The 14,596-nt window shown below is 39.6% G+C and overlaps 1 protein-coding gene across 4 annotated transcripts in view; it reads right to left on the reverse strand.

Moving 5' to 3' along the window:
* The window catches only part of ABCC5 (ATP binding cassette subfamily C member 5), a 47,579-nt gene that overhangs the window by 16,709 nt on the left and 16,274 nt on the right, over positions 1–14,596 (reverse strand). For all 4 annotated transcript variants that reach the window (XM_080349359.1, XM_080349361.1, XM_080349360.1 and 1 more), the window contains 11 exons: positions 10,513–10,746; positions 10,227–10,400; positions 8,768–8,915; positions 8,117–8,265; positions 7,365–7,472; positions 5,371–5,721; positions 3,833–3,904; positions 3,581–3,705; positions 2,933–3,005; positions 2,177–2,380; positions 1,366–1,509 (listed from right to left, as the gene is read on the reverse strand). In XM_080349359.1, the coding sequence (XP_080205485.1) occupies positions 1,366–1,509; positions 2,177–2,380; positions 2,933–3,005; positions 3,581–3,705; positions 3,833–3,904; positions 5,371–5,721; positions 7,365–7,472; positions 8,117–8,265; positions 8,768–8,915; positions 10,227–10,400; positions 10,513–10,746 (1,782 nt within the window). The remainder of the gene's footprint in view (positions 1–1,365; positions 1,510–2,176; positions 2,381–2,932; positions 3,006–3,580; positions 3,706–3,832; positions 3,905–5,370; positions 5,722–7,364; positions 7,473–8,116; positions 8,266–8,767; positions 8,916–10,226; positions 10,401–10,512; positions 10,747–14,596) is intronic.

A 14,596-nucleotide genomic window follows, 5' to 3' on the forward strand; every position in this document is an offset into this window, starting at 1 on the left:
AAAGACCTTAGTACTTCACTCAGGAAAGCTCTGATTAAATGTATCTAATGATGAAGTCAGGTTAACTTGGTCTCCCAGAAATCAAATGTCCAAAAACTAAGCTGCACACAGAATTACTGTTCTAAACCCAGCCATCTTCCCCTAAACGAAGTTACTACCTCTTCAGTAACAACCTACATTAACTGAAACCCCCTACACACCTTCTTCAGGCTCATCTTCCCATACTTTATATGAGAAGAAACATCTCACACATGTCAAACCACAGAGGATCTAACTTTACCATTCATTTATTCTTGTCCCACAGGGAATGCAAATGAATGCTCCTTCCATGACAAGTGTTTACAGAGAGACAGTGAAGGTTGGCCACGCACGTGGACTGGAGAATCTCGCGTTAACAGTCATTACATTAATCTTAAAATGGCAGAACTATAATCCTCATGCCTCAGAAAGGATATGCAGAGAAATGCATTATAGTCTGTTGCTCCTTTCACTAACATCTCGCAGGAGAAAATTTCACCACAAAGCTGCCTTTTCAGAAACTTATTTTTTCAAATGCCTGCAACTTGTAAATAAGGAACTTCTCATGTCTAAAACAATAAATGCTGATGTGCTTTCAAATCTCATCTCTCTAAGAGAAAATGCACACAAAACTTAGAAAAGTAAAACATCATGAAATAAAAAGGAGTAAAGTCGCTTACTCCAAAGAATAAGTTCAGGAAACAAAGAGGAGAAAGGTGGGAAAAATTCATTTGCTGAAAGTTCAAATGCATGTCCTAGTTGTTATTATTTTCAAGATTCAGAGTTTTCCCACTGACTAAAATACTAGAGCACAAATCCAAATTTGCATTTACAGCTATTGTTTCATAACAGAAGCAGTGCCAAGAAACAATTAGTTCCTCAAAACCCCCCAAACATTTTCAGTTATAATTCTAAAATACTGTCATATCTAACTTTTAACAAGTTGTGCCACTTTTGCTGTGCCTCACTCACACCCTACGGGTAAAAGAAGTAACAAATCAGCAAGAATTTTTTCAAAGGTTGGTCCTGTGCTAATTTGGAGGTAAATTAAGAAGTGAGGTGTACAATACACAACGAGATTCCTGCTCTGAGCATCAGAGGAGATTGTTCATTACTTTCACATTCAACTCATGAGCTTATTGGCAAAGTTCTCTCCCCTACATATTCCCTGAATGTGAACTGTGACTGCAAATAAAAAGTGTTAATGAAGCACAGCCAAGAAATCTATTGATCAGATCACCATACAAACACGTGAAACCATTTTCCAGCCTTCCAACCTCATCATTTGGTTCATCTCATCAGAAACATCAACATTCATAGAACCTTAAAATAAAACAAAACAAGCACCTCAATATGTGGTGTCTCTCCCAGCTGTAGGTTGTTGAAAATAGTTGCATAGTCCCCATTTAAATTCATCAGTTCCTCATGACTTCCTCGCTCAGTGATGCAGCCTTCTTTCATGAAGATCACTTCATCACAGTCAACAAGATACTGGAGAAAATGGCAGTAAGAACAAGTCTCCATCATTATGTCCGATAATCTCACACACTCCCACACAATCCTTTTCAGTAATTTATAGATATTTTCACAAAATACACCTCTTCCTAGATAAAAGACATCTGATTTTTAAAGGTCCTGCATTGACTAGAGCACCATGATTACTGTTACTTTACACAAATCAAAAGTTTTTATGTTCTATCAAAGAACAATCCCTTATGGAAGACAATTCAGGATACTTAAGCACTGCCAATACTGATATACTAACTAGTAATATTTCTATATACAGATGGAAAAAAAAAATCTCAGAATACATCCATTCTGATTTACTGACACCAACTCTAAGCATTTTCTGATGTGATGAACTAGCTTTACAGCAAGTTAGCAAAAGTGGTTTTGAGCAAGACATTTATTTCTCTGGTAAATTTTCTTTAGCCAAGTGTTAACAGATCTGATCAGACACCAAGCAGCACTGGTATCAAATAAAGAGCTAGATTGTATTCGATGCGTATTTGCAAACTAGTTTGTAAATGTAAACCACGCATCTTATAGACAGACAGGGATGTGCTGTAACAGGTCAGGGTATAAAAACTTCCAGTATGAAGGCAACTGACTAAACAGCATTTCAAGAAAGTCTAAGAAAATATGAGAGATGAAGTACCTGAAGCTGATGAGTGATGAAAAGGACAGTCTTTGACTTCAGGTGCTTCCTTATTGCACTGTTAAAAATGTGATTTCCAACATGAGCATCTAAGGCACTAAGGGGATCATCGAGGATGTAAATGCTCCTGTCACTGTACAGGGCTCGAGCCAGGCTGATTCTCTGGCGCTGTCCTCCGCTCAGGTTGGCCCCTCGTTCACCAATCTGCACAGACACACACCCATTCTTTTATTCTACAGCACCATGCACCACAGATATTCAGAGCTCAAGAGCTGACCAGAATGAAGCAGATAATATTTTATTTACATGTATATACACACCCCATAATATTGTATATCATTTTAATACATGTATAAATTCTATAGTTTAGGTGTCCACTTCCTTGTGACATATTTTACAAACTCAAGCTTAATATGCTTGAAGAGTGGCACTACTTTTTTTGCTTATTTTACTTTTTTTTGTAGTAGCATAGACATGCTCTTTTCTTAGCCGTTTTAAATCAAGTTCAAATAGGTTCTATTAAAGCAGATAAATTTAAAACACAATGAAAAACCCCCAAACTGCCAACATCTGAGTGAAAACCATTGCACAGCTCTCAATAGCCCAGGGCCTGCACTAATAAACAAGCAGGTGCATTGCACAGCCTGGCTCTCACACATACCACACTAATGTTTTCCTCACTCCAGGCTAGCCCACCAAACCAAAGCTATACTTTTCTTCACCTACTAGTTAGTTTACTATAAGTAAAATGTATACCTCTGTCAGGTCCCCGTTTGGAAGGATGGCTAGGTCAGGCCTTAGACAGCAATCATTCAACACCGTATTGTATCTGAAGAACAATTAGATAAGCAGTAAGAACAGTTTTTTCCCCACCAAGTACCTAACTACCACAGCATGATCTCGCTTTCTACATTAATAGCGGACAGACATTCCAGCAGCCTAAAACAGACGATCTGCCTTGGATTCCCAGGAGGACACCAAGGATAATCATCACCTACTTCTGAAGTCCCATGAGGGTAAGGAGGCAATTTCTTTCCCGGGACAGCTGGCAGAGGGAAAGGCCACAGAAGGTGCCAGTGCATTGCAAACAGCAGTTGTTGTGTTTTAAGGTGGCGGGGCCAGGTCAGCAAGAGCAAATGCCTCTTGGGTGCTGCTCAAAGCAGAGCTCAGCCAGGGCCGCAGCAGGAGGAACAGCCCTCACTGTGCAGAGCGAGGACGGCGGCACTGACAGTGTCAGCACAGCAACCACGTGCAGGCTCTTAAACGAGACTTAAAGGAGTCTTAAAGACAGGCTCTAAAGAGATACATAGGCTTTAACTGCAGCATACTCTGCATTACATTTTCCCACATTTGAGCCAAGAATTACTAAGCTTTCGTGAAAAGCGGCAGACAGTTCTGACAAACCTCTCTTCATCATATTCCTTGCCAAAAAGGATGTTGTCCCGAAGGGTAGCATTGAGAATCCAGGCCTGCTGAGCCACATATGCAAATGTTCCACTTACTGCAATGCTACCTTCCAACAGGGTCATCTGAAATTAAAGATAAACTGTGAAATTATGCTATTCCATAGCACAGACTTTTTTCTAGAGAGTACAAACAAGTGAAATAGAAGATAGGAAAGAGAAGAGCAGAAGTAGTCAAAACAGTATTTCTCACCTGTCCTAAAATTGCTGAGATAAGTGAAGTTTTTCCACTCCCCACACTGCCACAAATTCCAACAAGTTTTCCCTAAACAGAAAAAGAAATTATGGTACTCATTTATCATAGTCTCTATCCCTTTCAGAATTGAGACTACCTTGAGTACCTCAGAGGGGATAGCTGGACATTAATGACAGCTGAAAAAAAGACGTAACAGATAGAAAAAAGCAAGGCAGTCAATATTTTAACTGTCAAATGATAAAGAGGGAACGCTATGCCACAGTGGACTAAAACTGAACCAGCTGCACAGGTGAAAAATGAATGTACTTTAAGATCAGTTGCCCTTTGATTGGGCCTTTTACACTCAGCAAAATGCACCAGAGTCTGCCTGAACAGAATTCACCAAGATGCTTTTCAGGGTGATAATGAAATATACAAAGGAAAGAAAAAACAGAGTTTAGGATGTACATGTCCAGTAAAACTGCTTGCCTATGAGATGTAGCTTTCTAAGGAACACGTACCAAGAAACAGCTAGTATCCAGTCACTTTGAAGCATTTCTCTGCAGTGAAACAGGTAGGTTGATACCCGCATTAAACAATGAATTCAAAACTCTTTTTGTTCCTTTTGTAAAAAGAGCTAAAGTAGACTAAAAAGGTATAGCCACTTGTGAAACACACTCTTGTCCTTCTCTTACTTACAAACTTCTGATAGTAAATTGGTCTTTACATTTTCAAGTAACTGTGCTCCTTTTGCAAGGTTATTTCTTAAACTATATGCAACTTTTTCAAAAGATTCAGGTATAGGATTTATAGCTTAAAATAGCTTAAACTATCCTTCTACTCATGTGACTATAAGAGACAATTTAAGCATAAATATCTTGATAAATACATGTATCCCCATTACTACAGCATCCAAGTGCCTAACTGCAAAACTGTTGTATTTGTAGATGTCACGTATAAAGTCCAATGCTTTTTCTTTGAGATTTTACATGCTTTTACCCATCTTGGAACGAGGACTCCAACTGCTTCTAAATTCTTGAAAATCTGTGTCCTTCTACTGTATAAAAATTGTCAGGGAAGAAAATTGCACATTCTTCAATGAAAAGCACTGTTATACTCCATTAGACCACCTAATCACCTAAAACGTCTACCCAGAATATAGCTAAAACACAGCAAAATTATCCAACAGCTGCAGGAAAGCACCATCCACCAATACTCCACTGATATCCCTGTTGCCCTGCTGATTTTTGAAGTTCAATGACTCATATACTGTATTGAGAGCCACAAACAGCAAAACCATCCATTAGATGTGAAAGCTCTACAACCTGCAGCTGTTTCATAGGCTGTTTGCAAAGATCTAGTTTGCTAAAATGGCACAGCTGTTTACACCAAGATCAGACACTGCATCTGGGGTACAGCAGTTGCCATGGATATTACAGGAGTGCACAAAAGCAATATTGCTCCATTTCATACAAAAATACACAGCTCGCTTATTCCAAGGGACAGCTAAAAATGAGGCCTTTTGAAAGCTCAGATTTCCTCCTTTCTTCTCTTACCTTTTCTATCTCCAAGTCAATGTTGTAGAGAGTCCTCTGAAGCCGAAGGTTAACCAGGTGGATGATTTTGTTCTCCTCTTCAGGGCTAGGATGGTCATCACTGTCCACTAGAAGATGGCCCTTCTGCTCTGCCAGCACAGCTTGCTGTCCCTCATTCTGTAGCTTCATTTTCTCTTTCTTGCCTTTGCTGACTTTCTTGTCTTTTTTCACTTTGGGGGTCAACTTTGGTGAGCTCTGGACGCTGGCGTGGGAGAAGTCCCAAGCCAAGGTAGCATTTTTCACCTCTATCGCGGTGTGAGGATTGGCTGGTTTTTTCTTTATCATATGAACCTCTTCCATTAGAAATAAACTCTGATAGGAGTTGTGAGAGAGGTGTAAAGATGAGACACCTGATCAAGACTGGGAGACAAGCCTACGGCACATTCACGCAGCAAAACACATCAGGCTATACAGTAGGAGGAAGCTGAAGAGCAAAAGGTAGCTCATTAGTGTAAACTAACTCCAGGCCTGCTAAATGGCCAGGGCATTCCTGGATGTGGTGGAAGCACTTAGATACACCAAGACTTTTACAGAATTACAATACTCTGCATGCAATATGAGAGAGGCTTATTCATTTAACAGTTTGCAAATGCAGCTCTCTGATTTCCAGGTATAGCACACAGGAGTAGAACACCTGGGCTGGAAAAGAGAGGTCACCATGAAGGAAAGTGACCGACTTGTCCTGCACACCATTAGGAAAGGAGATGGAATGACTTTTAACTTCAGCCTTTACCCCTCAACTTTTCTGTTGGGAAAAATAATCTCACACGAATTTAGCTGACCTGTATGGGGCTGGGAGAAGGAAGCCATTAAGTCCACTGTATCATGTTTTCCACCACATCCATCAGTACTTACAAACAACAGATTAGGAAGAGATTTTTCACAGTTTAATTACAAGACAAAATGTTATCCACTTACATTATTTATGTTTTGAACTAAGAAGCCTTATGCAATTAAAGACTTCCCAGTTCTCAGCCTTATTTACTCTTGCAATTGCTGTGCCTGAATCATACATTCATAAGAAAGCTCACACTCCTTTACAGAGCCAAAGTCAGTTACATTTTTACTGTGCTGTTAGAGTATCCCCACCTGTGTTACACTCCCTGTGCAGGTTACACTGTTTAAAGTGGAACTGGGAGATACTACAATCTCCCTTTCTCCTTCTCTTTCCTCCCAAAACTCCCTTCAGTGCATTTGGATTTAAGAAAGCCTGACTTAGGGTGACCCAGCAGAAGAAACAAAAATGCTAAAAAGCAATGGGATCTCAAAACCATTCTGCAGATTCCGTTCTTCCCACACCCAGGTTTGTTTCGTGAATGTATTACAGAGATTCTGTACATTGGTCTATGTTTGTGCAATCCTGTCTGGAAACTTCTGCAACGTGCAGTGAACTATTGTCTTCAGGAGAGGAGACAAAATAAAGGCCTGTCCTCCGAGTTCATATTAAAGCATTCACTTCACATGGACTGAAGGATGAGATAGGATTGTTTGTTATGAGGGTTTTAATTTCCTGACATAGGTTCTGTTTCATCAGATCACAACTGTATTTTATTCATGTAGTAGAGTTTCAGCCACTTAATCTGGTCTGGAAATACAAAACCTGTTTTTCATTACTACAAATAAAACTCAACCAGTTTCTGCAAAGCTGCCTACCTAATACATGACATTTCTAAAAAGAGTTTCATTAGCAAAACATGAAGTTTCATTGCAGACACGTTGTACTGTCTTTTCATGCAGATGGTCTTTAAAGGGAGTTTAAGAATTATTACACTGTGAGCCAACCAGTCCTGTCTTCTCTCTCTTTCAGTGGCCAACACAAAATCCTACAATCATTAAACAAGAATATTTTCCTTCCCATAGCGGTATTATCTTTAACTTCTACTATTCCTTCATTAGATTTGTATCTCTTTTGCAGAATTCCACACGTAAAACTGAAAGGTCAAATGACTGCTTACCTTAAATCTGTCAACAGAAACAGATGCCTCAGATAGAGACTTCACTGAGAAAGGTGTCACTTTTAGAGCAAAAGTCATTGAATTAAAGACAGTGACCACTGTGAATGCCTAAGAATGAAACACAAAAGAGGATCACACTTGGATGCAACACACTAACAGCTCCAACCTTCTAAAAGCTGAATTGTCACAGTAGCAGTTTAAAGCCATAGAAAAGGCCCACGGTCCAAGAATAACCATTTAAATATTCAACATATTCTCAAACAGCAGATCTACCCAACTCCTTCTCCAGTGCTTTGTAAAAGACCAAGACAGACATCTTCAGCATCTGTAGGTCTACTGAAAGCAGCAACTAGTATATTCTGCTTTCGCCTACGACTTGTGAAGACACATGTCCAAATCCTGTTTTAAGACAGATTTGTGCTGTTTGCATCCAAGCACATCGTAAACTAAAAACATCCAGCAATCCAAATTTCCTACCTGAACAGCAAACAGGAGTGCTGGTTTACATTCAGCTCAAAACCTGTTCTGGGGAAGGTCAGGGCTGAAACAGCACTGAGAGCTTTTTATGCAAAATAAAAGACGACAGGTGCTGCTGTCACAGCCATCAGGTGTCCCTCCTGTGAGCAAGGACTCAGCCTGGCCACACAGGCACGGCCACAAAGCACAGAATACGCTGAAGAGAAACGGCTTAGCAGAAAAAAAACTACTGTGGCAATATTTCAAAGAATACTTTCAACATTGCAGTAAGTTACCTGAGCTGCTGTAAGATCGTAGCCAAGGATCATATGGACAGAAAAGGTCACCACACTGGCAATGACCACGACTATGGGAGCCACCCCCACAGTGATGCTCTGGAAGTAGCCTGCGCGCTCTAAGATTTTACGTTCTTCCTCACGAATTTCTAGAAATATAAATAAGGGCACCATGTTTGAAGTATGATTCAGTGGGTACATAGACAGACACTACCATACCACTACAAACACTGAGTAAAAAAGGACTATTTATGGCTTTAGCATTTATCCCATTATATACCTTCTTATAAAAATTGCAGTTACAGAAGAACAAGCTATAATAGTCTGTAAATCTCCACAAGAAGAGGTCTTTTTACTTAATTTAAAACAGAGCAGCCAGTACATTTAATAAATGTTTAGAACTTGAATAAAATTTTAAAAATTACGATTAGTGCCAAGCCACAAACATCATTATGCTAGAATGCGAAATTTTAGAAGCAGGTCTGTTTGTCCAACCCATAATGCGTAACAAACGGGAAGCCCAAAGGACGAAATTGTTATTACACGGCACGCACATCAACATCTGTGGTACTCAGCTAGAAGGATGCACCAGGGTACTAAGCAACGGGGCATCTGCACAAAAGGAAACATTTGTAGATCGTGTGAACTCACTTTGAACATTCTGAGAAAATGGTTTGACCCAAGCATACATTTTAATGAACTTAATGTAATTAAGAACTTCGTTCATCTTCTGCACACGCTCATCTGTTGTGGATACGCATTTTCTTCTGAAATAAGCTGTGAGGCGCGATACGAACATCTGAAACAAAAGGCAACACCGTGCAACATTAGTGGCAACTCAGAATAAGAACTTTCCACTCCTCACTAGCAGAGGAAGTCAATTTTGAATCTGGAAAAGGGACCCAGGGATGGGGCAAGGTGGCTGTTCTAACATAAAAGGAAAACTAGAAACACTGTTCACTTCCTCCCACCCCGTCTGCACTGAGCACTAGCTCATGATAGCAAGTTTCAACAAAAGTAAAATCTGTGAAAATAAGTTTGGGCTTTTACCAACACTGAATAGTACCGGATCTGTCAAGCACAAAGACTTCAAACACATTAACCTAAAGACACACCAAGTTGACCCTCATGGCAAATGAACACAAGAACCCACATTAGCTGAACTTCTAACCTGGTGCCATAAGGCGAAAGAGCAATCTGGCCTTTGCACAGCCAGATTAATTCCTACCATATGCCAGTGCTATGAAGGTGGCAAAGAGCTTTAAAACTTTTACTAAACCAATCTAAAAATACATAATTGTTCATGTGTTTCTAAGTATCTGCTGCTCTTACATTCATCCCATTCCTGGTCTGAAATTCAAAACCAACACACTACTTCAGGATGATTTCAGCTCTTTTCCCTCCTTTATACTCCCATGATCTCCTTTGATGTCCCCGTCAATAGAGAAGGATTGCTGAGAAGAACTGGAAAAAATGATCAAACTCCACTCTTCATCCCCTATTATTTTATTAAAGTATAATTCACATTATTTTAATCCTTACTGTTGGCCAGATAAATTGCACCAAAGTGGACCTCACAGTATCCAGCCTCCATTTTTTTTTTAATGTATATTATGAACACAGTGACAAATCTTCAGCAGCCTTACAGGACATTTTAGAGGCAAGAAGATTTTTGGCTTGAATTAGTCTATTTCACATCTACACAGAAGTAGAGACAGGAGTAACTAATCAAGAACACCCTCTCTCAGATGTGGTAATTCTCAACATCTTTTGTTGAAGTCAAGACCAACATGCTCATGCAACACCTGCACATAAACTAGAGATCTTGTGTCTTTCCAACCTCAACCACAAGCACTTGAACATTTTGCAGTTTAATTTAGCTATGCACATTTATCTCAGTCAAATCTATCAGCCTTCCCATTTCCACTTGCTAATTTCATTGTTTTGAGATTCCCATTCTAAATTTCTGCTTCATACACTGTCTTTAGAAACACCTTTGATAACATGCAATGCCATAAATGGGCTAAATTTGGCACATTTCAGCACCTATTCAGAACTATATATGTCTGACCTAATAAAATGAAGTAAGTCTTAACTCTTTCCAACTCACCATTGCTGGGTAGAAAAGGATGAAGACAGCAGAGCCTAAGAAGCCTGTTGGACCCAGAATAATCACATTATAAACCATTCCTAAAATGGCCACAATAGGGCCCCCAGCCAACAAACTGCCAACTGCTGCAGCTTCAAACATCCTTTGACCATCATTGGAACACACATTTATGAGCTGAAAAATACACATAACAGATTATTTAGATTTAAGGCACAGCTCATTCTCGAAAGAATAGATTGCAGTTCCCTTTTCACACTGCTATTTCTAAAATGATGCTGCAGCTTACCTCGCCAAGAGACTTCTCCTTGATGTTCTTGAGTTTAAGAATTTTCTTAAAGGCCATTGTCAAGATAGCTCCACGCAGTCTAACCCCCGTGCGGTAATTCAAAGCCCAGGTCAGCGCAAGGGACCAAGATCGCACTACTTCCGTCATAAAGATGCCAAAAACTAAAAACAAGCTGTACTGCAGGTTGGACTCACTCTGTTGGGTATACTCCAAAAGATGTTTCACAACGAACGCCTACAGGAAGAAATGCAAGCTTGCATGAACACCCCACCATTCCAGAAGACCACGCAACAACTTTATGTTAAGTTAGAAATAAGTAGGCTACTTTGCTTTTAAAAGAGCCGTTTGAAATAGAAAGCATCTTCTTTCTAGAAGTAAAAGGTGTCAATACAAGGAGTACTGTAACACAAAGCCCTGCTGAGAGCCAAGCACTGAGTCAAATTTAGCAGGTAAAGAGAGTTTAATTTGGAGCCATATTCCTCGCAGCACGCTTCTAATCCTCCGTGTCTTCTAACTTAACATAAATCTGTCAGTTAGCTGAAAGCAATGCATTATCATATAGAAGAGTTTTAAAATATAGTCACTACTTATACATCTGCGCACATTAAGAAACATTCCTTTATGTGACATTAAGACCTTTTTTATTTTATCTTTGGTTTGCTTCAAACGTGCTTATTTGATAAAAAGGAACAGTGTACCTACAGTTGTAGAGGGGAAGAGTGAGAAGGACATTTGCAAAACATTCCTGGAAATAAACATCAGCAGTTTAATAGTAAAGAAAAAAACAAGCAGAAAGCACAAGGTACGCAATATCACAAATCATTGGGGATGAGGGAGAAAAAAAAAAAAAGACAAGAAATTAACCATTTGATCCCTCCCCATACCCTCTCCCCCAAAAAAACATCAACACTTTACCTCGGGAATCACATTTCAAACACCACCTGCAGAAATAAGACAGCCCCCAGAATCACCAGCTCCCACCTCCAGCTCTTTGTGGTCCAACGGCACAATGTAACATCATACAACTCACAATCACCAGCAATATTAAATATTATTGACTGCGAAACAACAGACTTTTATTTGAAATAAAGTGCCATTTTAAACGGTAACACATAAAAAAACACTGTACAACAGGTAGATCATTGTTTAAACATACAATCTGCAAATACAGGATAATTATAAAGGGCTAATATCGAACAGTCAGTCTTGGCCTCTAACATAAACTAGATTTGAAACTGCACACAAAATCATAGATACAAAAACAGAACGGTATTTGTTCATGAAGTCCAAAAGAAATCAAACTTGCAGGTGCCAGCAGATGAGGCTTCTGAGGCTGCACAGATTCTGAAATCTGGTTTAAAAAGCATCCTACAGTGAGGCTGCACAGACAACAAAAGATTTCATAGCGAGCTTTTCAACAAATGATGCTTTAAGATATTGGTGCTTTCAATATGCTAGTACAGAGCAGAGAATTACCTTTGCCCACAGGAAAAAGCAACAACAAAAAAAAAAATCTGAGAGCAAAGAAAATATTTGAGAAGCCTTTCACATCAGTCCTTTGAAGTCCTCTTGGCCAAACCAGGTTTTGCAAATAAGAGTTCTGTATAGGTTGAAGAGAGGAAAAACCAAAACCCCACTACTTCAGCAAAGGCATTAATAGCGATAGCACAGCACCAAATAACAGAAAAAAATGGAGATCAAATTCATCTGTTTTGAGGAAAATAATTCTGCACATCAGAACCAAGGAAACATGCTGTAAATAATTTTGCTCTTTTTCACAGGTGCGAATTAAAGCCAGAAGTCCATCAGGTTCTAGAATGGCCACTGAGAAAATTTACATGCGGATCCCTGAACAAATGTGAGGAGCTCATACTCACAGACCTATTGCATTCCAACTTTCTCCTTACTTCGATTGAGTTTTACATCAACAGTTTGGATCATAACTGCATACAGTTGGTTTGCAGTTACTAAGAAGATTACTGACTTCTTTTTCCAGTATTCAATCCAACATATGCAACCGAGTCACTGAGCAACCGGGGTGAAAATTCCCCTTTTTCCTCACAAGCTGTAACTCAGCATGGTCGCAGACTGCAAGCATTTCCTCGCACACCACGGCATTGCTGAAAGTCTCCAACAGAGGATGTATAAAGATAGCAGATGTTTCCTGGGGTCTCATTCCTCCCAAAACTTTTTAGTGCAATTTTCAGCACTATTTTATAGATTCAGCATCTCCCGTGATGAAATAGAGACCAGCTTATATAATAACCCCATTTTTTTTTTTCTCCAGGAGAAAGAAAAGAGGAAACAGCAGATTAAAGAATTTTGAAAAGGGAGGGGAAAAAAAGTCACACACAAGTAACATTTACATCCGAACACATACTATTTGAATTCAAACTAGCTTAACAAAAGGAATCCAGCATAAAGTTATTTACAAAACAAGAAAGTTACGGTGCAAAAACAAACTCAAGCTAATGGGGAAAAAGGAACTCCTGTGACTATTACCATAGTAGTTGGTACTAGCTGCTTGGCTGTCTTATGCATTCCCATGGAATAAACATTACCTTACCTTTGCTCTTGGCGTTGGCTCTGCCCAGCAGGACTGTCTCATTCTGACGCAGAAAACAGCCACATCCTGAAAATTCTAAAGAACAGCTTCTGTCACTGGTCCCACTGCAGCGCTGGCGTCCCTGCTGCAGCCAGCGTGCGACAGCACGGGACAGGCTGCAACTGGAGCCAACTGGGAAACTGGGAAACTTACCTCCAAGAGCTTACCACTCCCCCCTCCAATAACTGACCAAACTGTCAAGCTGTACTCCACTAACATAGCAAATTTCCCCATCTCCCAAACAGGAGGAGTAGCTCTGAACAGTTACAAACAGGTACATTGTTCAGACCTGGAGTTAAACTGATTGTGTTTAGTAATCAAAAACTTCTTTGTTCCTCAACCTGAATGTGAAAGTTTTGGTAGCTGATCAAATGGCAGCAAATATTCACTGCTGATAAATAGTATCTCATCTATACTCGTACATTCTGATGGTTATTACAAGGCAGTCCGACACATGCAGCAGTCTCACCAGGTTACGAGTTTGGATACTGTGCCAGACACAGAATTTACCAAAGGAAGACCCTTGTAGTGTTTAACTCCTTTTTTATAATTTTCACCAATACCTGAGGTCAAGTGCTTTTCCTGCTTTCCCTTTTCACCCTCAGGTGACTGAAAGGGAGTAACAATGCAAGAAAGCACTGATACTTCTGAGGAGACAGCATATGCATATCTATGGGGCACGCCAGTTTTAAAAACAGGGAGGAGGGATGGTAGAGACGTATTTTACATGCCAAATGATGGAACCAACAGGGAATCATCCCTTATTCAGAGAAATGAATAAGGTTGCCTATAAATGTGCAAATGTTGGTAGATAATTTTAAATCGCCCAAATCAAGCATCAATTGTAGGGGTAGCCCCCGGCCTCATCAAGTTGGTTTGTTTTTCTTCTTCCCCTCCCACTCACTCTCATTCAGCAGTTCAGCTGAGACCAACCGAGGAAACTACACCACAGAAATTAGGGGCAACCTTGGTGCAAGTTCTTTGCTAAAGATAAAAGCAGTTACTAAAGCCCTGTAGTGAAACAATGACAGAAGCTCTTCTTGGGGAAAGCTAGTGCTGTTAAAACCTTACTCATTATTCATTGTTAATTACCAAAGGATGTTTGTATGTTTTATAATACAAGCTACTATAAATTCTTACCAAGAAAACAGTACCACAGAAACATTTATCATTATTCATATTACACAAAACAAGGCAAACTTAAACAGGCTTAAAAAGCAGAACATCATTTTGATAACACATTTAAAAGCAGGAAAACATTTTAAAAAGACATTTCACCTAACAGTGCACCCATGTGTACTTACCCAAGAAATGAACCTTCAGCTTACCAGCACACTGAAACGTGTACTACTAGCAGTAATACTGCTCCTACTCCTCAAGGGAAATGTGTAGAGAATAAATTTAGTCAAAATTTCAACTGTAAATCTGCACAGCATGTGCAACAAACAGGTGACAAAAATGGTGTGAATGTCAAGTCCC

This window comes from Nesoenas mayeri (assembly GCF_963082525.1).
Source record: "Nesoenas mayeri genome assembly, chromosome: 9".
Classification (NCBI taxonomy): domain Eukaryota; kingdom Metazoa; phylum Chordata; class Aves; order Columbiformes; family Columbidae; genus Nesoenas; species Nesoenas mayeri.